Raw genomic sequence first — 24,030 nt, 5'->3', positions numbered from 1 at the left:
TGGTATACGTCCATTTGCTTAGAGGAAAAAATTACGCCTTTATTTATAGGGAGAATAAATTTGGAAGAGAGTGGCACAGAAGTAAAAGATGAAGCTTACAGAATCTGTGGAGCAATGGCAATTGGAAGAGATACTCACTTTAAAGTAAAAAATCCAGTGAAAAGTCCTCTTTAAGGGTGGAATCCATGCTAAAAATCCATAATTGATCTGAAGCAATGCAATGTCGACCTGTGACTTCTCCTGACCGCAGTGAATCTTCATTTAATTAATAGGAGCTGAATCCATAGGGACCTATGGGCCAACTCTGAAAGAGTGCAGCGTCGGGTAGGGGTGACATGAGGAGAACAGCCCTGTCAGACCCACTACTTTATAAACCATACTCATTATATATCATACTCAACTTATGTGTCTTCACTAGGTAAAAAAGCTGAAGCGGGAGCTGTCACAAATGAAGCAGGAACTTCTGTACAAGGAGCAGGGCTTCCAGACATTACAGCGGTGAGTCTCAATGCAAAATTTGTTCTTTCAGCTTCTCATCTTCAGCGTCTTGGCACAACTCAGTCTGCCCTCCTCTCCTTATTCTTGGCATAACCTTTTTCTTTAAGGTCATGTAGAAAATCAAGCTAATTTTCCATCAGAAGTCATGAGATCCTCTCGCTCTTTGCCTTGACATGATAATCCTCTGCTTGTGACAGGACACTTTTAAGGCAGTAACAATTTGTCTGTCTGCACATATTAATACAACTGTGTTTTTTTTTTTTTTTTTGCGCATTTTTAAATAAGTAAAAAACAAACAAACAAAAAAAAAAACAGGGTCATCCTTTTTCGATAAGTTAAACATTCTCTTTCGTGATTATTTATAACCCACAATGTCATTTGTTGTGCGAAAAGCATTGGGTTCATTATAAATGCTGATATAGTATCTGCTATCACTACCTCTTGTGGTAGGGCATTCCACAGTCTTATTGCTCTAACTGTAAAGAACCCTTTCCGATTTAGCTGCTGGAATCGCCTTTTTTTCCCCCTAATGAATGTCCTCTGGTTCTTACTATGGTCTTTGGAAGTAATGTGCCAGTCCTTTCTATTGACCACACTGTGAGGAGTTTTTAAGCTAAAGAAGCCCAACTTTTCTAGCATTTCATCATAGGCCTTCCAACTCGTGTATTAATTTAGCTTCCCACCTATGAATTGTCTTTAGCTCTCTAGTTATTTTTATTTTAGAATGTAGAGTCTAAAACTGGATCCCATCTCCTAAATGTGGCCTTACAAGTGATTTTATAGAATGATAAAATCCTGTGATCCCAATGTATTATTATTTATTTTTATATACCCTAAAATCTTGTTTGCTTTTGCAGCTGCTGCCTGACATTGAGTACTGCTGATTAGCTTACTTGTAAACAAAATACCTAATTCCTTCTCCTGTTTTGTAATCCCTAAAATATTTCCAGTCTGATTTAGAAATATTGTAAAAAAAACAAAACAAAAAAACCAAGAAGGAACAAGTTGCTAGCAGGGCTGTGGAGTCTGTAAGCCAAACCTTCGACTCCTCAATTTCCCTGACTTCCGACTCCACAGCACGGCCTCACTACTATGCATGTACATAAAGTGCAGCACAGATTCAGCTCAATTAAAAGCCGAGATCCTTAGATCAGGAACAGAACAGACATTTATAGGACATTTCATAACTTTCCCAAAACCTTGTGAAAACATTTATAGCATATACTGCATTGTACTACTGTTCCCAAGTTACTATAAATTTTAGGGGTCGATCCATATATGGATACCGACTCTGACTCCACAGCCCTGGTTGCTAGTCATCGGTGGGGTCCCAGTGATGGGTCTCCCAACAATGTGATATTAATCACCTATCTTGTGGTATGGGGGTGAGAATTGAGAGTTCAATGCCATTGTTGGCTTTCTTTTGGCCCTAAAGATGTCGCTTACTAGAAAAGCTGGCCTGTTCTTTTCACCCCATTAAAATATGGTCCGGTAGTTTTTAGAACTATTCTTTAATTGCCCTTAAATAAACCATAGAACAAATGTTTAGGATACACCATTGATTGCACAATCTGTATTTAACCCTTACATGGCTCAATTGTTTTAGGCTATGATGCTCAGGAGTTTTGGAAAACTACTAAAGGCATCTTTAATTTTTGTTTATTTTCGGGGGTAGGACATTTTATATTTTTTTATAGGCTTGCTATTCTAAACTATACTAAAGAAATGCTGCTGATATAATGGTAGTTGTTTTAATGAATAATAATTACACCAAAAATGTATTTTCTGATTCTCTGCTTCACAATGCCAAAAATGCTTACATTATGTAACATTTGAAAACGCTATAACATAAGTACATGTAATATCCCACCTTAAGTGGGGAAAAAAGCTTACAGAAGTAGGGTTTTAAATGTGTTTGTATTACTTTCATTTATTTATCTACATTTTCCTTCCATATATTTGTTTTTCACTTCTGTGACTCGGGTTAGGGAAGACATGATCTGTGTGCTGTTAAATATTTTGGCGCTTTATTTATAAAGAATATAATCCCCTATATACATCCCTACACCTTTTCTGCGTGCGTCTGGCCCTCCCCTGATGATGTAATGGGCGCAAATAACGCCATCTATAAAAGAATGTTAATTAGCGCAGCCTCTATCACAGGGATCACCCATTAGTACATACGTTTATGTGGTGAGGGTGGAAGGGGTTAATGTGTCAGTCCACTAGACTTTTCCATATTGTACGGAATCGTTCTGAAATGTCACCCTTCCCTCTCCGAACAGGCCTACTGATGAATATCTTCGATTTAATGTTTTCCGTGCAGAGGTCAGGGGAAGCCAGCAGGACTGTTTCTATGGCCTAGATTTTGGGTATTTGATTTAGGCTCATTATAACTTTTTACAGCCTGTAACCAGCTAAATATATCACCACTTCATGTCTGTGTTCTTCATGTCCTGCCTTTGGTGGTAGCCTAAGGAAACGCTTCCTTTGAGACGGGTCACAAAGCTTCGTACGTGTCAGTGTTGAGCTGATTTTATGAAATGACATTCATTGGAAGCGACGCTCCTTTTTATTTTCCATTGTTTGTCTTGCATAATGTGAGCGCGCGGCTTCTCGGCGTGCCGTACGGACGATGCATCTCGCCCCACGTTCTGCTGATGTGAAATCTAAACTAGACCAGTAATGGCTTATTTCTCTTCCGTTCTGTTCTTTCCGTACCTTAAGTAATCACACCTCACGCCACTGTGCCAGATTAAAGGTTAGCCAAGCAGTCTGTTATTATATTAATACAACAACGCTGTATTGTTTTAGATCAGCTCGCTTGCAAGCAATTTTGATAGGAATCCAAAGCATGTTTGAGAAACTGACAACAACATACCACAAGGAAACAATGGGCAGTTGTTACAGAAACTCGGGCAGGCACTCCGAGACATGCCTTGTGCAGAGGCAGGGGCGCATGTTGGGCTCTGCTCACATGTCCGGTACTTATTTCTGGTTTTGGATCCATTTTGGGATAAAACATAAATAAAATGTTCATTTAAATGGGAACGGAGCCGTCATCGTGTCTTCAGTTAGCTCCTTTCCAGCTACAGTACGTAGTTTTGTTTTAAGCTGGATCAAAGAAACATAGCCTGCACATTTTTTCTTCTCTGGCTAAAAAAGAAAACAGTAAATGGATATTTTTTTCCCTTTTTTTTGTAAGATTGATCCATTCAAAAACTGGTTTCCATTTTGCATCCACCTTTGCTCCGTTTGTATCGGATCTATTATTTTTTTTTATTATTATTCTGGATCCATTACAAATTGACAACTGGACATGTGAACAGACCCTTCAATCTTTCACTACTCAGAATTTGTTTGCTATTGATATTGGGTTGTGGGGCACAAACTGCTGGGGTATTAAATAATTCTCAACCCCTACCTAGCACAGTTGTCCCCTCATTCCTAGTGTTTTGTACAAACCTTCTGTAATACAGTTGTGCTTACTTGATTCAATCAGGCGATATATGAAAATGTGTTTTCTAAACGAGTCAACCCCGTTAATTCTGCAGAACTGCTATTTTGTTTAGCCCGGTGCATGAACCCAAGTTTATGGATTTTTACTTTTTAGCAAATCCATCATTAAGACTCTGTTCACACTTTGATTTGAGTGTGAAATACAAAGTTTGGCTTTTATCCCAAGTCATATTGCAAGGCTCGTTGAAGGGTTGATACTGACCTTTAGGATTGCTACTTAAAATAGGTGGTGCCAGAGTTCAAGTCTTCTTCCTCTCTGAAGAAACAATTTGCATTTTTAATTTCCCAGAGAAGCATGCATGGCTTATAGGTCTCCTCACTCTGACATGACAGGCTTGGCTTGTCACTCTCCACAATGAGAAATGTTACCCCTTAGACACCAGCATGAAATACAAAAACACAATCCATGTACAATTATATGTGTTTAACCCCTTAAGCCCCGAGGGTGGTTTGCACGTTAATGACCAGGCCAATAGTTACAATTCTGACCACTGTCATTTTATGAGGTAATTACTCTGGAACGCTTCAACGGATCCCCTTGATTCTGAGATTGTTTTTTTCGTGACATATTGTACTTCATGATTGTGGTAAAATTTCTTCGATATCACTTGTGTTTATTTGTGAAAAAAACGGAAATTTGGCGAAAATTTTGAAAATTTTGCAATTTTCAAAATTTGAATTTTTATGCCCTTAAATCAGAGAGATATGTCACACAAAATAGGTAATAAATAACATTTCCCACATGTCTACTTTACATCAGCACAATTTTGGAACCAAAATTTTTTTTTGTTAGGGAGCTATAAGGGTTAAAAGTTGACCAGCGATTTCTCATTTTTCCAACAAAATTTACAAAACCATTTTTTTAGGGACCACATCACATTTGAAGTCACTTTGAGGCTATGTGCACACGATGCATATTTCATGCGTATTTTGTGCGGAAAATTCCGCAGCGTAAACGCATGAATTACGCATGTTAGCCTTCTGCCATGGTCCCCTATGGCATTCCGCAATTGTAATGCCCACGTTTTGTTGTGCGGAAAATTCCGCAGCATGTCAATTCTTTGTGCGTTTACGCATGCGGAATTGCCATCTACAATGCAGTAGAAAACGCAAGGCAATTCCGCATGTGCAAAACGCGCGAATTACGTGCGAAAAACGCATGCCAAATTCCGCATGCGTTTTCCAGGAAAAAGGACATGCGGAAATGAAGCGGAAATTTCCGCTTCAAATACGCATCGTGTGCACTTAGCCTGAGAGGTCTTTATGACAGAAAATACCCAAAAGTGACACCATTCTAAAAACTGCACCCCTCAAGGTGCTCAAAACCACATTCAAGAACTTTATTAACCCTTCAGGTGCTTCACAGGAATTTTTTGAATGTGGAAGAAAACAATGAACATTTAACTTTTTTCACAAAAATGTTACTTTAGACCCATTTTTTTTATTCTCACAGGGGTAACAAGAAAAAATGGACCCCAAAATTTGTTGTGCAATTTCCCCTGGGCACGCAGATACCCAATATTTGGGGAAAAAACACTGTTTGGGTGCACGGCAGGGCTCGGAAGGGAAGGAGCGCCATTTGACTTTTTGATTGTAAAATTTGCTTGAATAATTAGCGGACGCCATGTTGTGTTTGGAGAGCCCCTGTGTGCCCAAACATTGACCCCATTTTGGAAACTAGACCCCCCCCAAGGCACCTATCTAGATGCATAGTGAGCACTTGGAACCCCCAGGTGCTTCACAAATTGATTCGTAAAAATGAAAAAGTGTTTTTTTTTTTTTTCACTTTTTCATTTTTATGAATCAATTTGTGAAGCACCTGGGGGTTCCAAGTGCTCATTATGTATCTAGATAGGTGCCTTGGGTGGTCTAGTTTCCAAAATGGGGTCACTTGTGGGGGAGCTCCAATGTTTGGGCACACAGGGGCTCTCCAAACGCAACATGGCGTTCGCTAACAATTTGAGACTATTATCCATTCAATTTGTTAGCGGACACCATGTCGCGTTTGGAGAGCCCGTGATGTGCCTAAACAGTGGAGCTCCCCCACAAGTGACCCCATTTTGGAAACTATACCCCCCAAGGATTTTATTAAGGTGTATAGTGAACATTTTGAACCCAGAGGTACGACACAGAATTTGTTTACATTAGGTCATCATATTGAATAAGTTGTCATCAGTCTTGAGCGCAAATGCTCGCTATTTGAGTTTGCATCGGGTACTCAGGTATGCACCATGTACAGCGTGTGCTCGAGTGACATGCTCGAGTCCCTGCTCCGCATGTTTCACGGTTATTAGACACCCAAAAAAAAACATGCGGGGATCGCTCGTGCATGGCAGGCAATCCCCATAAAGTTTTTTTGGCCGCGAAGCATATGGAACAGAGACTCGAGCATGTCACTCAAATACCCACGATAGTCAATGCATACCAGAGCACCCGATGCAAACTCAAGTAGCGAGCACTTGCGCTCAACACTAGTCGCCATATCGTCATCTTTTTTTCTTACTTTTGAAAAAAATCCTAACCCCAGCCCTAACCCTAGCACAACCCTAGCCCCAAACCCAGCCCTAACCCTAGCCCAATCCTAACCCAAGAGTTTATTTTTGACGCCGTTCCTTGTGCGGTATAAGTGATTAGACGACTTTATTCTTCGGGTCGGTGTGATTACGGCAATACCAGAATCATATGGGGTTTTTATGACTGACAGCTGTCACACACTAAAAGACGCATTTTTTGTAAAATCTAGTTTTTGCATCGCCATATTTTGAGAGCTATAATTTTTCCAGATTTTGGCAGACAGTCATGTGACGGCTCGTTTTTTGCGGGATGACTTGACGTTGTTATTGGTGCCATTTTCAGGCACGTGACATTTTTTGATCGCTTTCTATTCCGATTTTTGGGAGGCAGAATAAACAAAAACCAACAATTCAAGAATTGTTTTTTTTGTTTTTTTTTATTCTGTTCCGCGTGTGGTAAAATTGATAAGGTAGCTTTATTCTTCGGGTAGGTACGTTTTACAGCGGTACCACATTTATATTGTTTTTCTATGTTTTGCACTTTTACATAATAAAAGCAATTTTATAGAAAAAATTATTTTTTAGCATCGCTTTATTCTGAGAGCTATATCTTTTTTATTTTTCGGATGATGGAGCTGTATGGCGGCTTGTTTTTTGCGGGACGAGATGACGTTTTCAGCGGTACGATTTTTATTTATATTTGTCTTTTTGATCGCGTGTTCTTCCATTTTTTGTTTGGCGGTATGGTGATAAAGCATTGTTTTTTGCTTCATTTTTTTTTTTTTTTTTTTTTACCGTGTTCACTGAAGGGGTTAACTAGTGGGACAGTTTTATAGGTCAGGTTGTTCCGGACACGGTGATACCAAATATGTGTACTTTTATTGTTTTTTTTATTTTTTTTTTTATAATAATATTTATTGATGGGTACATTATATTTTTATTTTTGGTGGATTATTTTTTTTATTTTTTTTTAATATTTTTTTTATTTTTTTTATTTTTTTCACTTTCTGGAAGCTTATATAGTTTATTACTTTGTCCCACTCATGGACTTTCACTTTTTTTTCTCTGATCGCCTGCATGGCACAGGAATGCAGCACCATCCCTGTGCCATGCAGGCTGTCAGCGCCGGACAGGGAGAAGATTGTTTGGAGATGCACTGCGCATGTCCAAACAATCTTCCTGCTGTCTGGTGACCCGGATGTTGTCATGATGACATCGGGTCGTGATGGCAACACCCGGGAAGCCTTTGCAGACAGCGCTGGAAGCTGGAAGAGGAGGTGAGTATCTGCGATCACCTCCCCTCGCCCCCGCAATGCTGCGATCGACTTCGATTTTAATCGCTTCTCGGCCTTTTGGCTAAGATCAAGTGTAGTATCTTTCGAAAAGGCGGGAAAAGATCAGCCCGCTCTAGTTGATACAATGCTCACTGGGTTTGGTATGCTTGTTAGTACCCCAGGTGGCTCGTATAGTCATCTGGTGGAAAGCATGGCCCCTAAGGATCGACACCGTTGGGCCGAGGAAGATTGAAAGCCTGAAGTGTGGAGTGCCCCAGGAATGGTGACCCTGGGGTGCCTTAACTCGCTGGGTTTGCGAACTCCCTTTTCTGTTTTTTTTTGGTCTTGGGATGGTGAATTTTTTAAATTCACGGACGGAGGTTTGGTCAGTAGTACACTGAGCAATCTTCACTATTTATTTTATTATATTTTTGTCACTTTCTGTCACCTGTTTACGTGTCTCCACTTTTGTCACTAGGTTTTTTTCGTGATGCGGTTCCCTTATGGGTTCCTCTCTTGTCCGATCCGGGGGCTGTGCGTGGCCACCAGGTTCCGCTTCTGCCTGGCTCCGCTCTTTTGGGGGGGTGCATTGAGGCCCCCCTCTTCTGGGAGGGGGGTATTGTGGCTCCCCTCTCCTGGGAGAGGAGCTTAGTCTTAGGCGCCCAGTTCCTTGTTTCGGCTGGAAGTAAGATTGGGTCTCCTTTGGCTAAGGGAGACCTTTAGTTCCTGTTCCTCGCTGTGGCCTTCTGGCTTGGAGCAACTGGGAAAGGTTTGGGGGACCCTTCTCCTTTTGAAGAGGGTTTCAAGAGACCAGAATCCTAGTGCACTCTTTTGTGGCACTTTGTCACTTCTTTAAGCGCACTCGAGTAAAGACACGAATTCGGGCTCTCAAATTTTTTTTTTTTTTTTTATGTTTTGGGCTTGTTCTACATGACCACAATTCAGGATACTATTTAAGGCCATATCCTTTTTGTTTTTCCACCCGGACTAGCATTGGTACCTTCTACTGTATGGTATGCTACTTGGTCACGTGTAACCCATTTCATCATCTGTACCCTATTTCAATATTGGGTGACCTATCTTAAAGGGGTTCTCTGGGCAAATACCGATAACCTATCTATTGGATTAGTGGTGGTTCAACATCGGGCACCCCTAACCAATCAGATTTTTGATCTGGCGGAGGATGTATACAATGAATGGAGTAGTACCGCAAAACTCCATTCCATGATAGCGGCTGCTGAAGGAGCTAATAGCTGATTCTCTGGGGGAGTAGCACCCCAATTTATCCAATATTGATGACCTATCCTAAGGACACCCTATCAATATAATTTGTACAGAGAAACCCTTATATTTAATTTTTTTTATTCTTTATATTTTAATATCACTTCAATTTTAATTGCATTACGTAGAAGCTATTATAGTGTTTTTTTTTCCCCTTACCACGAATATGGTTTGCTTGGTTACTGTACTTGTCGATTTCCATGCAGCTTACTCTGAATACCCTACTGTGCAATGACTTTATATTCTTAGTTTTCAAGTTCTACAAATAAGACAAACAAAACAAAACTGAACTCCAATTGACCCTATAAAAGTCAATGGTTTCTGCCTGGAGTCTCTGGAACAGAATTTAATGGTGTTTTCAGTTTTGGAGATGGAACGTGCCCTGTCTGCATGTATGGGAAATGCTCAATTTTATGCCACAATCCATTTTCTGTTTGCAAATTGTTTCCAGAGTTTCTACATATTGTTTTTTTTTTAATTTTTTTTATTTACATGCATGTTTTGTTAGTCAAGATAAAATATATTTTTCTCTTTTCTCATAGTATTGACCAAAAAATGTCAGGAGGGCAGAGTGGCTATGAGCTTCGAGAAGCAAAGGATATCCTCTCGGAACTGAAAAGCATAAGGAAGGCGATCAACACTGGGGAGAAGGAGAAGCAGGACCTCATGCAGGTTTGTGGGGTTGCTGATTTAATATGTGAACGTACATCGGCGTGAACACGGTGTTATTCTTTGTGTAACATCTGCGTCCATGACCGTGATATGTGTGGTATTGATGGAATATTGGAAGTAGAAAGAAGAGGCATAGGCATGAATGCTTTATAAAATTTAGTCTGAGGAGACCCTGAATATAATTGCAATTGTCAGGAAGCGGTAGTGTAGATACTCTGTCATCAGTCCTGAATTTTCACTTCATCTTGAAAAGCCTGTGCATGTTGTCAGCCACGGCAACCCATTTTATCCCTGGCTACCGGTTGCAAAAAACGTGATCATACCTACGTTTTTTCAAAGAAGATCCAATTATCTGGCGGAGCCGAAAAACCTTACATAGAACTTTGATGTAGTGTGCCTTATGCTCGTGGGATGGCGTACTTCGCTCAGCACATCTTTAATGCACGCGCTTCATGTGCCCTATTCTATCTATAAAACACACTTTACCATTGTTTTTCTATGAAGGCCGGCGTAAATTAGCTCCCCACTTTCCATGGTTCTGTCAGCCTTCCTTAGTTATGTCCTCCTGTAGAGATGAAACACCATATTTATTTCTATTTGTTTTCATCTGTTTTTCCTCCTGCATTAGTCATAACGTGCACTTTCTGCTTTGTGTTATTAGAGCCTCGCAAAGCTGAAGGAACGATTTCATCTAGAACAAGGCAGAGGAAGATCAGAGCCTGACTTAACATCTAACCTCACCAACTCTCATTTGTCTCTGTCCAGACAGACGCTGGATGCTGGCTCACAGACCGATATTTCTGGGGACGTAAGTTATGTGCTGCTTGTACTGACGTCAGTCAACTGATCTGCTCCATCAGAAGTTTGGTTTAGAGTAGTTATTTTTTTTTTAATATATATATGTGACTTGAAAAAGTATTCACCCCCTTGGCATTTGTTTGTTTTTGCTACCTCACAACCTGGAATTTCACTGTTTGTTTTGAGGGTTTGCATCAATTCTTGTAAAAACATGCCTACCACTTTGAACATTTGTTTTTCTTTTTATTGTGAAGCAAACTACAAATAGGACAAAATAACTGAGAACTTCAATGTGCATAACTATTCACCACCCTAAAGTCAGTACTTTGTAGAGCCTCCTTTTGCAGCAAGTCGCTTTGGATAAGTCTCTATGAGCTTTCCACATCTTGCCACTGGGATTTTTGTCCATTCCTGAAGACAAAACTGCTCCATCTCCGTCAAGTTAGATGGTTTCCTCTGGTGAACAGCAATCTTCAAGTCTGACCACAGATTCTCTATTGGATTAAGGTCTGAGTTTTGACTAGGCCGCTTCAAAACATTTACACTTTTCCCCTTAAACCACTCAAGTGTTGCTTTAGCAGTATGCTTTGGGCCATTGCCTTTTTGGAAGCTGAACCTCCGTCCCAGTCTCAAATCACTGACATACTAAAACAGGTTTTGCTCAAGAATATTCCTGTATTTTGCTCCATCCATCTTCTCAACTTTGACCATTTTTCCTGTCCCTGCTGCTGATAAACATCCCTACAGAATGATGCTACCACCACATTTCACTGAGGGAATGGTGTTCTTGGGGTGATGAGCTGTGTTGGTTTGGTGTCAAAAATAGTGTTTACTTTGTTGGCCTGAAAAGTTCAATTTTGGTCTCATCTGGCCACAGCACCTTCCTCCATACATTTGGGGATTCTTCCACATGTCTTTAGGCAAACTGAAATTGAGCCTTACACACACAAATTGTAAGAAAATGCTTTTTTCTGCCCAGTCTTCCATAAAAGCCACCTCTATAAAGTGTATGGCTTATTTTGGTCATATGGACAGATACTCCAATCTCTGCTTGGGAACTCTGCAGCTCCTTCAGGGTTATCTTTTGGTCTTGTGCTGCCTCTTTCATTAATGTCCTCCTTGCCCGGGGTGAGAGTTTTGGTGGGTACCATGGTTTTGTTGTGGTACCATGTACTTTCCATTTGATAATGGATTTGATGGTGCTCCGGGGGATCATCAGAGATTGGGATATTTTTTTTTTCATCAACTTTTTTTTCACTTTTCATCAACTTTGTCCCTGACTTGTTTGTAGATCTCCTTGGTCTTCATGTGTTTGTTGGTTAGTGCTGCCTCTTGCTTAATGGTGTTGCAGCCTCTGTCGCCTTTCAGAAAAGCTGTGTATATACTGACAGACATGTGACACTTAGATTGCACACAAGTGGACTTCCTTTCACTAAGCATGTGACTTCTGAAGATAATTGCAATCAGCAGTAATTTTTAGGGGTTTCCTAGCAAAAGGGGTGAATACACATGCACATGCACATGCCAATTTTTAGTTATTTGATCCCATAAATTTAATTTATGGCTATATTTTTCTCACTTCACTTCAACAACTTGGACCATTTAGTGTTGATGCATCACACATAAATCGGATTACAAAATTATTTAAACGCAGGTTGTAATGTAACAAAATAGATAAAAAGCCATGGGGGGTGAATACTTTCGCAAGCCACTGTATGTATGTGTGTATATATATATTATATTCTATATATAATTTATTTTACTCACTTATATAGTGCCTTTAATTCAGCAGAGCTTTATTAGACATTATCATGACTGTCCTCATAGGGAATCTAGATTGTGAGCCCCAATCAGTATCAGTATGTCTCTGGAGTGTGGGAGGAAAGCGGAGAACCGGCAGGAAACCCACGCAAACAAGGGGAGAATATACAATGAATTGTCCTACAATTAAACAAGAGCAAAACAAATGGTTGAATGCATCTAATGTAACGAGTGGTTTCTCCAAATTCATCACAAAATGCAACTTTTAATGATTGCTTATAATTGTCTCATAATTATTCAACCCCCGCATAAGCGTCTTTAGTAATTAGTAGAGTCCTTCTGGCTGTTATGACCTGCTCCAGCTGTTAAGCACAGTCAGACACCAAATTCTGGCAGTCTTCTTGAGGAATCCTAGTCCATTCCTCATGGGCAATGGCCGTGTGTGTGTGTATATGTAGATATATATCATATCTATAGATGTGTATCTCAGTCATACAGTACTATAATAAGATATAGGGATTTGTAGGAGCAGATATGAGTTTCTTGGTTAGGTGTCTATGCCGTGTAACTCACGTTCTTGTGATAAGATGCAATTAGCTCTCGTACCAGTAATTACAGTAGTCCCAGGTCGAAATGGATCAATTTGTCGCACATAAATGTGTTACTGCTTGCTTTATATGGAATTTAGAGTGTTTATTGCCATTTTACATTGCAGGCCTATTACTAGTGCAGTTTTTCTTGTACTTTTACCACCTCGACGCTCCACAGCGCTGAATGGGGGATGTGCCAGTGAAACTCAACCACTCAACTTCTGTCTCCCAAAGTGCATATTTTCTAAGGCTGATTTCTAATGGACAGTCTCCATTTTGTGAATTACTCCCCCCCCCCCCCCCTTTATTTTAGTACAAAGGTTGAGCCAATAACAAATTTTCGTGGACATTCAGATGACCATGGTTGGGATGTGACTACAATTCTCCCGCGGGAAAATATTTGACATCACCTTTCAAAACCTCCAAGTTACCTGATGATCAAAAATTCAGCGCGGCCAAAATGGGTTTATCTGGCCCACATGCTGATCTTATCTCTATAATTCCATTTATTTCATTTATGCAAGAGCTATTTTACTCTCGCATACCAGTTTGCGCACTTGGCTGGGTTACTTATTATAACGTACATAGTGTGGGAAAGCGGATATTCTCTGAATTACTCCATGTTCCTAGAAAACAGACGAGACAGAATTGTAATGCATTATTATAGGTGTCCATCAGTTACTATGAAGGGTCACTATGTTTAAAACGCTCTGCCGGGCCCTCCTCTTCACTCATTGCTTAAGATACAAATATAGGGGGTGCCATTATGTGTTTTTTTTTTCTTGATAAAAAGAGAATGCCCTTTTTGACATTGGCAGAAATGTCATTTTTAAGTACTGCAAACCAATATTCTCATGATCAAATACGTTCTTCTCAGACTGTGAAACGAAGCCGCTTCTCTATCCCTATTATTTTTCTAACCTCTTTTAGAAATCGCTCTACTTTCCTTGGCCGCTGTTCAGCAAATTGCTTTCCAATAATCTTTATTCCTACTCTGCTGTTTTTTTTTTTTTTTTTTTTTTTTTTTTAGAATATACCTGTCCTTTAAAAATTTTATTGCCATTCTAGTCACATTTAGGATAAGCATGTGGGTAATTTGAGAGTCTGGTGTATTTTTGCACTTTCCTCATTAATTAGTGGTTGTGCCTTTCCATTTGTGGTCGCTTTTGTTCTCTTTGCATGTTGCAAAAAAAAAATCTTTTGGGAGATTTTAAGACTTAAAAATTCAGAGCATGATTGAATATTTATTTCCCATTACATATATAGCGCCATCACATTCCACAGCACTGTACTGAGACTGTCATCACTCTTTGTGGTCCAGGTCCACACATACACTTTATTTTTTCAGGTGTGTGTGTATGTTTTGGTCCAAACACGTGCCGGATCCTGGCTACTCATACACCGCTGAGCTAGCCCCAGCTCAGTCAAACAAAACAGCTATTGTCCATATCAACCACTGAGGGTATGTGCCTACGATGCAGAATTGAAGCAGAAAATTTCCGCTGCGTTTCTGCATGTTCTTGGCAGTAAAAACGCTTGCAGATTTTACACGCGTTTTTCAAGCGTTTTTGCAGCGTTTTTACATGCGGATTTGACTTGCGTTTTTCAAACGCACAAATAATGGACATGCTGCGGATTTTTTACGCAAGGAAAATCCGCTGCGGAAAATTCCGCAGCATGTGCACAGAACATGCGGATTTTCATTGGAGATCATGGAGCACGGATTACCAAGTGTTTTCAAGCGTTTACGCTGCGGAAATTCTGCATTAAAAACGCTTGAAAAACGCATAGTGGGCACGCAGCCCAATACTGACGATTCTCTGCACACGGCCTCTTCTCCTTTCCAAAACGCCTCCAATCTGCTCTGCTTCCCCAGCAGATTGACACTCTCGCTGGTCACTGACGCATTCGATTCTGCTCAACATCCAGCAGACAGACACTCCCTCCAGAGACTGCCACTCCTATAAAGCTACTTCCTGCTTCTTTAGAGAAACCCTGCAGGTGCATCTAATCAAGACCCTGCAGAGCTGGGATTTAACACTGCCCTTCCCAGCTATGCCTATACATAATTTAATATATGGTGTGTGTGTGTGTATATTATATATTTATATTTATGTGTATGTATATATGTATGTACGGTTGTAAAAGAATTTTTACATTTGCCATTTTTTTTTTCTTTTGTTACAATTTTATAGTGGAAAAGCCCCCACTTAGGTCAAGAGTACACAGAGTGTAAGATTTGGCATGCACGTGGATAGAGCAGTGACTTTGGACAGTCCCAAAACATTGCACAGTTCTCAAAATGTAGAAACACAACTTTTTATTTTCCATATTTTTAATTTGTTAATAAAAAAAAAAAAAAAAAAAAAAAAAATGAAGAAAAGTAGTGCATAAGCTTGTCTTAGTGCATCCATTTTTACTAAAAAATCAGATTCCCACTGACAATTTTTCGGAGCAGTTTTCCTATTTAGTTGGACAGCCTTGACTTTCGGCATTAGTGAGTGTTTTTTCACCATAAACGTCCTAAAAATCAAAAATTTGCAATAGATCTAATAATGCATTATACACCTTTACTATCTGTCCCTGCACGGATTTGCATATGTAATTCGTAGACTCTGTAGTCTGCAAAGCATCATCTGATTATAGAACAGTGCCACCCGGTGGTTGATTAGCAACAGCACATGTATTGGTCTGAATAAGCTGTGACCTGTGACCTTCCAGCTGCTGTACAATTAGGACTCTAGGAGCGCGGACAGGTGATTGTGAGATGTAGGGTCACAACAGCCAGGAAGCTCCCGACAAAAGCGGATCTTTCCACTGCACATGATGTAAAGCTGTATCCTCTGTGCTGCACTATTAACTGTAAAGCTGCTGGTAAAATAGCCTTTTGGGATAGGTGTTGCTAGTATCATGCTACAGAGGCTCTGCTCATCTCCTGACACCGAGATGACTGACCCTTATGTGAATTATAGGCTGCTGACTTTGGTTATAGCCATTGTATATTGATTCAGTGCATCTAGAATAAGTAATGACACCCCATCCCATTCCTCTTGGGAAGATAGTAAAAAGTAGATGACAGATGCGTGGGAGTATGACTGCAGGACCTCACTACATAGACAGAAATTTTGGGGTGACTCTTTTAATCAAGTCTATTTACTAATAGAGATATAGTCACTTTTTTGAACTTTAATGGCTTAAATCATCCGTAGCCATTATCAGACCAGAGGTGACGGAGAAGCTAACGTTATATCCGGGGATTATTTCCTCTCTATTATTTTCCTGGGAAATAATTCTTGACAGTGTCACTAATACATGTGTATGAAACGCCGTATTCGTCACAACCTGGTAACTCGGCGCCTCGAATACGTCTTAGTGAACATAAAATACACCAGATTTCTCATTGATCAGACTTTTCCGGTGGCACAGCGGGATCTTCACCGCTTCCTATTCAGCAGTGCTACACCACATTTCCTTTGACTAAAACTTGCTGTATTGGCTATAACGCTGTAGAGATTTTAGGATTTCAGTAGACAGCAGTTTTCATCAATTGCATAAACCACAGTTTTTCTTTATTTTATTTACAGATTGGAATGAGGAGCCGAGCAAATCTAGCAGAGAAGGTCAGGCTGAGCCTACAATACGAGGAAGCTAAAAGAAGGTAACGTCAAGAATGAAGGTGCAACATGCGTCCGCTGCTGCAAAAATTGTCATTTGGTGCCCTCTAGTGGACAGATCTATGACTACTAGATTAAGGCCATATCAGAGCTTATTACTGACTTCATAGGGACCGATGAAGCTGTCCGTTCAGGTTCTTAGACTTGTATCTCTACTACAAGTGCATTTACAGCTGAAACTGGCCTAAGGCCACATTCACACATTCAGTATTTTGTCAATATTTTCCATCAGTATTTGTAAGCTAAAATCTGCAGTGGAACAATCAGAGGAAAAGAATAAGGCTACGTTCCCACGATAAGCTTTTGGTGAGTTTTTGATGTTGCAGATTTTCTATACCCATTAAGCAAAATAGGTTACTTGCATTTTTTCAGAAATACTCATTGTAAAAAAACGGATAGTGGGAATGTAATCTATTAAAAACACAGGCACCACTTCTGCATTTTTCACCCACTCCTGGTTTTGGCTTACAAATACTGAGATAAAATACTGACCAAATACTGAACGTGTGAATGTGGCCTAAAGGGATATATACACCTTTCATTAATGACATTTAAGCAACTGCTATCCTCTCAGACTCTTCTTACATAAGTAGTGGTAATAAATCGCTGCCAAAGACTTGTGGCAGCATCTTCTCACAAATAGGAACAAATGAAGGTGCATGCTGAAATCCAACATGCCCAATCCTCCTTTTCCCTGAGAGTCGTACACCTTATAAACATTCAGAAGCTTTGGACAAGGTAGCTGCAGATCCCAAAACTGTTTTTTTGTTGTTTTTTTTTACTGACAAAATTATATTTCCAAGTTTTAGATGCATAAACTGGGATTTCACATGCAGCATATAACTTTTTTTTTTTTTTTAAACATTTTTCACAACCAAAAACCCTGCAGTCATATAGACTGCAAATACCAATCTGTATATACACATGGCTTTGGCCTCTTGTGGTGTGTTGTGTGAAGCCTTTTTAATATCCCTTTTAAAAAAATGCTTGTTACGCAGGCTACATAAGGGGAAAAAAGTAACTATCTATAGAATGCTTACAAGAAAACATTACATAAATGGGAGGGAGAGAATGCGCTTGGTTTGAACAGTCATTTTGAGCGGACAGATTCCTTTTGAAATGAGACTTGGAATGATCTCTGTATTTTATATTATTATTATTTTAAATAATCCTTATTGGAAAGGCTCTTGTGCTTTTGGCCATATAGTTTACCTGAACTGCAGAGGTGGAAGCAGCTGAAATGACCCAAAAATCAAATGTCTCATCACGTTCCACACTTTTTTCAGCCATTTAGTGACCCGATCCTCAGTGTGACCCATAGCACAAGTGATCGGCTATGCTCAGAGCTCCAAGCTGAGGCTTCTCCCTGTATACAGGACACCAGCAATGCGGCTAAAGTGTTGTGCCATGAACTGAGGGCAAAGAAATGAGCAAAGTTAGAGAAAAAAGCATTTAGGACTATGCAAATGGGCAAAGATTGCAGTTATTGCTGGAAGCGTGCAATGGTTTTCACTTATCAAAATAAATAGCAGCAGAACGTCGGGGAGAGCAGATGTTATAAATGTCTAGTAATACACTGGCCATCTGCAGGGCGTATGGTGTTTACCCTGGTAACAGGTTTATAATCGCTGCAATCAATTTGTGTCGCACATATCCGATCAGTAGCCACAAAACTGTGATGGAATTAATACAAATTACTGTTTTGTACTTTTTTTTTTTTTTTCCATTTCACTTTGCTAAATTTTTTATTTATGGACATTGAAAGCTCCAGATTGTTCAGAATAAGTGCACATTTTTCACTGCTTTGTCCTTACTCAGCCCATCTCTTTTTCTCCATGATTAGTATTTTGAAGGTACTTTTCAGCGAGATAATTGGAGCAGATCTGTCATTTCTCTGCTTTAAGCTCGCACTGTGGGCAGCAGGAATAGCCAACAAAAACTTTCCATTGTGTAAGCGAGGGCTAATGGTGCTCTGCTTAATTGTTGGGCTTTGTTATATATTGTTTTTTTTTTTTCTTATTTTATACAGCATGTGGTTTGTTTTTTTATATTTTTTTGTTCCGTTTTTATTTTTTTTGCACAGCTTGCATTAACTCGCTTTTTATTTTTCTTAAGGACACCTTTTTTTTTCTACTTTTTTAGAAATACGTTACAGGTGACTCTGGAGTTTTGTAGTTGGGTAAATGTACTTCATATAGACTTAGGTAAAACATTACTGATTTAATTAGCAGCGGGGTGTCAGTGCGCTGCCCGGTATGTAAGAAGAATAAACCGCGAATAGTTGGTTACATTTATTAGAAGTTCACAGTCTGGTTTTTGGCTCCGGACATCACCTGGCGAAGGATCCTGTCCAGAGCTGGAAACAAATTTGTGAACTGTGGACTTCTAATAAAGGAAACGAACCATTCGCTGTATATACTACTGTGTATACTACTTGCAGTGGGAAAAATAAGTATTTGATGCACTGCCGATTTTGCAAGTTTTCCCACTTACAAAGAATGGAGAGGTCTGTAATTTTTATCGTAGGTACACTACAAATATGAGAGAGACAATCTAAATAAAAATCCAGAAAATCACATTGTATGATTTTTACATAATTACTTTGCATTTTATTGCATGAAATAAGTATTTGATCACCTACCAACTGGCAAGAATTTGGTCTCTCACAGACCTGTTAGTTTTTCTTTACGAAGCCCTCCTACTCTGCACTCATTACCTGTATTAATTGCACCTGTTTGAACTCATTACCTGTATAAAAGACACCTGTCCACACACTCAATCAATCACACTCCAACCTCTCCACCATGGCCAAGACCAAAGAGCTGTCTAAGGACACCAAGGGCAAAATTGTAGACCTGCACATGGCTGGGATGGGCTACAGGACAATAGACAAGCAGCTTGATGAGAAGTCAACAGCTGTTGGCACAATTATTAGAAAATTGAAAAAACTCAAGATGACTGTCAATCTTCTTTGCTCTGGGGCTCCATGCACGATCTCATCTCGTGGGGTAATGATGATTCTGAGAAAGTTCCAGAATCAGCCCAGAACTTCACGGGAGTACCTGGTCAATGACCTGAAGAGAGCTGGGACCACAGTCTCAAACATTACCGTTAGTAACACACTACGCTGTCATAAATTAAAAACCTGCAGGGCAAGCAAGGTCCCCCTGCTCGTGCCAGCACATGTCTAGGTCCATTTGAAGTTCGCCAATGACCATCTGGATGATCCAGAGGAGACATTAGAGAAGGTCATGTGGTCAGATGAGATTAAAATAGAACTTTTAGCTATCAACTCCACTCGCCGTGTTTGGAGGCAAATAGATGAGTATAACCCCAACAACACTGTCCCAACCGTGAAGCATGGTGGGGGAAACATCATACTTTGGGGGTGCTTTTCTGCAAAGGAAACAGGATGACTGCACTGTATTAAAGGGAGGATGGATGGGGTCATATATCGCTAGATTTTGGCCAACAAACTCCTTCCCTCAGTAAGGGGATTGAAGATGGGTCGTGGCTGGGTCTTCCAGCATGACAATGACCCAAAACACACAGCCAGGGCAACTAAGGAGTTTCTCTGTAAGAAGCATTTGAAGGTCCTGGAGTGGCCCAGCCAGTCTCCAGACCTGAACCCAATGGAAAAATCTTAGAGGGAGCAGAAACTCAATGTTCATAGAATCATAGAATGGTAGAGTTGGAAGGGACCTCCTGGGTCATCTGGTCCAACCCCCTGCTCAAAGCAGGATTCACTAAATCATCTCAGACAGATGTCTGTCCAGCCTCTGTTTGAAGACGTCCATTGAAGGGGAACTCACCACCTCTCGTGGCAGCCTGTTCCACTCATTAATCACCCTAACTGTCAAAAAGTTTTTTCTAATATCTAATCTGTGTCTCCTCCCATTTAGTTTCATCCCATTGCTTCTAGTCTTTCCTTGTGCAAATGAGAATAAAGATGATCCTTCTACAATGTGACAGCCCTTGAGATATTTGTAGACAGCTATTAAGTCTCCTCTCAGTCTTCTTTTTTGCAAGCTAAACATTCCCAAATCCTGCAACCGTTCCTCATAGGACATGGTTTGCAGACCAGTCACCATTCTGGTTGCTCTTCTCTGAACTTGCTCCAGTTTGTCTGTCTTTTTTAAAATGTGGTGCCCAAAACTGTACACAGTATTCCAGATGAGGTCTGACCAAAGAGGAGTAAAGACCGATAATGACTTCACGTGATCTAGACTGTATGCTTCTGCTAATACATCCCAGAATTGTATTTGCCTTTTTTGCTGCTGCATCACACTGTTGACTCATGTTCAGTCTATGATCTATTAGTATACCGAAGTCTTTTTCACATGTACTGTTGCTTAGCTCTATTCCTCCCATTCTGTATATGCTTTTTTCATTTTTATTGCCCAGATGTAGTACTTTGCATTTTTCCCTGTTAAAAACCATTCTGTTGGTTGCTGCCCACTGCTCCAGTTTATTTAGGTCTTTTTGAATCCTCTCTCTCTCTTCTCTAGTATTAGCTATCCCTCCTAGCTTTGAGTCATCAGCAAATTTAATCAGTTTACCCTCAATTCCTTCATCTAAATCATTGATAAAGATGTTGAACAATACAGGTCCCAGGACGGAGCCCTGTGGTACCCCACTTGAGACATTCATCCAGCTGGATGTGAAGCCATTTACAACCACCCTTTGAGTCCGATCACTAAGCCAGTTATGAATCCACCTAACAGTTGCCTGGTCCATTGCATACTTGGTCATTTTTTCAATAAGGATGGTGTGAGATACTTTGTCAAATGCTTTTGTCCAGTGTTGTCCAGTGACAGCCCCGAACCTGAAGATCTGGAGAAGATCTGTATCGAGGAGTGGGCCAAAATCCCTGCTGCAGTGTGTGCAAACGTGGTCAAGAACTACAGGAAACGTCTGACCTCTGTAATTGCTAACAAAGGTTTCTGTACCAGATATTAAGTTCTGTTTTTCTATTGTATAAAATACATATTTCATGGGAAAAAATGCAAATTAATTAAGTAAAAATCATAAAATGTGATTTTATGTATTTTTTTATTTTAAGATTCTGCCTCTCACAGTTGAAGTGTACCTACGATAAAAATTACAGACCTCTCCTTTCTTTGTAGGTGGGAAAACATGCAAAATCGGCAGTGTATCAAATACTTATTTTCCCCACTGTATATACCGGGCAGCACACAGACACACCCCACCGCTAATCCTATCCATTGTTAACTCACTCATTATTTAAAGGGTTCTCTTTTGGTGCTGCCTCCTATCCTCAAGGTGAAGGGGGTTCAGTACCCAGTCACCAACTAGTCCACCACCTGATTTAATGGCAGCTATTATCCATCTTGGGTTATTGCATAACATCAATTTAGTGTAAGATGTGGATTTTTAGGATAATTCATTGACTTAAGTGTTACTATTAATGGTCATTTTTGATATGTAAACAAATGCAAAAAAGTCTGAAAACTTTTTGTTTTAATTTAGATACAACTTAAATAAAAATATAGATCTACTTCAGCAAATGCAATGCTTTATTTTATACTCTTCCTTCGTTACAGTCTGTAGTGTAGCCGGAGCTGAATTCACAGTTCTGCTGTTTGCTATTAGAACTAGTTAATATCTTGTTGACACATAGTTGTAGCAGTGCTCTTGTTGCCCTTCACGCACGGAGGCCTGGCTGTATGTTAACCATGTAATACTGCTGTATATGTCCCCTGTCTTGCCAGATGTGGCCTCCTTCTATAACAGTTGATTGCTGGGGTTTCGTAGGCCGGCCCTGTGTATTGATCATCTTTAGTGTTGAGCAAACATGCTCGACACTGCTCGGTACTCGCCCGAACATCACGCTACTTGGGATGTTCGGCGAGCACCGAGGATTTCTGGGTTACTCGGGCGGGAGCTCGGGTCTCCGCCCTGCATGTTTGGCGCTCTTTACAGAGCCAATGAACATGGCAGGGATTGCCAGCCAGTCACTGCAATGCCGCAGCCATGTTGGTTGTGGGCATTACATTGATTGGCTGGCCGCACAGCATCACCTCGAGTATTTAAAACCGGGCGCCGCCATCTTGGACACAGACTGCTGGGATCAGACAGTGTAGGGACAGCGCTGCTGATTTAGGGAGAGATATAAACTGCAAAATGGTTAGTGTAGGGTCTGTAAAGGCTGCCAGATCAAACAAACAGTCCTTCTCAGGACTAATATCCATCCCAGATATCAGGCAGGCAGGCAGGCAGGGTGTATAGGAGACGCAGTGGTTATACCAGCAAACTCTACATTACAGTCCTGTGTGCTGCTCCTGTTGCTGAAATTGCTGGACTTAGCTCCAGGTATCGGGGGCCAGGAAAAATCCTTTTTTTTTCATCTAAATCCTTTCGGTGTCGTCCCCCCCCCCCCCCCTCCCCAAAAAAAAAAAAAAAAAAAAGTGTGTCTGTGAGTGTTCAGACACAAATATATTTTTTTAAAAGAGTCTGGTGTAGGCCAGAGAAATAGAAGTGTGGTTTTGCAGTTCCACGGTTCAAACCTCTGTATTATCCACTTTTGGGCCATTTTTACCTAAAAAAAAAAACAAAACAGTTTGAGTGTGTCGCTCACTGTTCAGCCGCAAATATGTCTATTTAAAATTGTCTGGTATACCCCAGTAAACAATAACTGTGGTTTTGCCATCCCACGGTAAAAAATCTCTATTATTCAGCTTTTGGTATTTTTTCTTTAAAGAAAAACAGTAATAGTTTCTCCCTGATTGTTCGGATTGTTTAAAAGAGTCGGGTGTAGGCCAGAGAAATAGAACTATGGTTTTCCTCTTCCACAGTTCTAATCTACTTTTTATTACCCTTTTTCCATTGATGGTGCGAGTGTAAGCTATTTTACTTCCTTTACAATGGGCAAGGCGCGTGGCAAGGGACGTGGAACTGGACGTTCTGGTGATGGTGCGTGCAGAGGATGGGGCCGTGGCCAAGGTGAAAATGTGCCACAACCAACAGCCACATCTTCTCGCTCCCACTTCTTGACCGAATTACTAGGGAAGCACACTACAACACCAGTATTGCGAACTGATCAGTGTGAACAGGTTATTAATTGGATAGCAGATAATACTTCCAGTTACCTGGGCACCACCACCTCCGGTCTGTCTTCCACACGGTGAAATCTTAGTAGCCGTGAGTCTCGACCGCATACTCCTCCTCACCCTGATGCTCCTTCCTCCCACCATGCCGAGTGTCGTCAGACAGCAACTGATCCCACAGTTGGACACTCTGAAGAGCTGTTCACTGGTCCATTTCCATATTTGTGCCCCTCGCCTGCTCCGCTTGAAGTGGTGGAAGAGGAGATCCCATGTAGCGATGCCCAAATATTTGAACAACCACGGCCAGAGGAAGTCGACGCTGGCAATTTGTCACAAGACGTGGACGATGACGAGATACAATTGCCAGGAAGTGAGGAGGAGGA

At 40.5% G+C, this 24,030-nt stretch overlaps 1 protein-coding gene and 1 pseudogene across 2 annotated transcripts in view; both read left to right on the top strand.

Annotated features, from left to right (window-relative positions):
- The window catches only part of WWC2 (WW and C2 domain containing 2), a 213,537-nt gene that overhangs the window by 111,008 nt on the left and 78,499 nt on the right, over positions 1-24,030 (top strand). For both annotated transcript variants that reach the window (XM_073643338.1, XM_073643348.1), the window contains exons 5-8: positions 419-498; positions 9,628-9,757; positions 10,419-10,565; positions 16,491-16,564. In XM_073643338.1, coding sequence (XP_073499439.1) covers positions 419-498; positions 9,628-9,757; positions 10,419-10,565; positions 16,491-16,564 — 431 coding nt within the window. The remainder of the gene's footprint in view (positions 1-418; positions 499-9,627; positions 9,758-10,418; positions 10,566-16,490; positions 16,565-24,030) is intronic.
- On the top strand, positions 7,867-7,951 carry LOC141174724 (U2 spliceosomal RNA; annotated as a pseudogene).

This window comes from Phyllobates terribilis, unplaced genomic scaffold (genome assembly GCF_046119375.1).
Source record: "Phyllobates terribilis strain yellow unplaced genomic scaffold, ASM4611937v1 Scaffold_1__5_contigs__length_1240528914, whole genome shotgun sequence".
Taxonomy (NCBI): domain Eukaryota; kingdom Metazoa; phylum Chordata; class Amphibia; order Anura; family Dendrobatidae; genus Phyllobates; species Phyllobates terribilis.
This window is presented reverse-complemented; position numbering and strand designations above follow the sequence as displayed.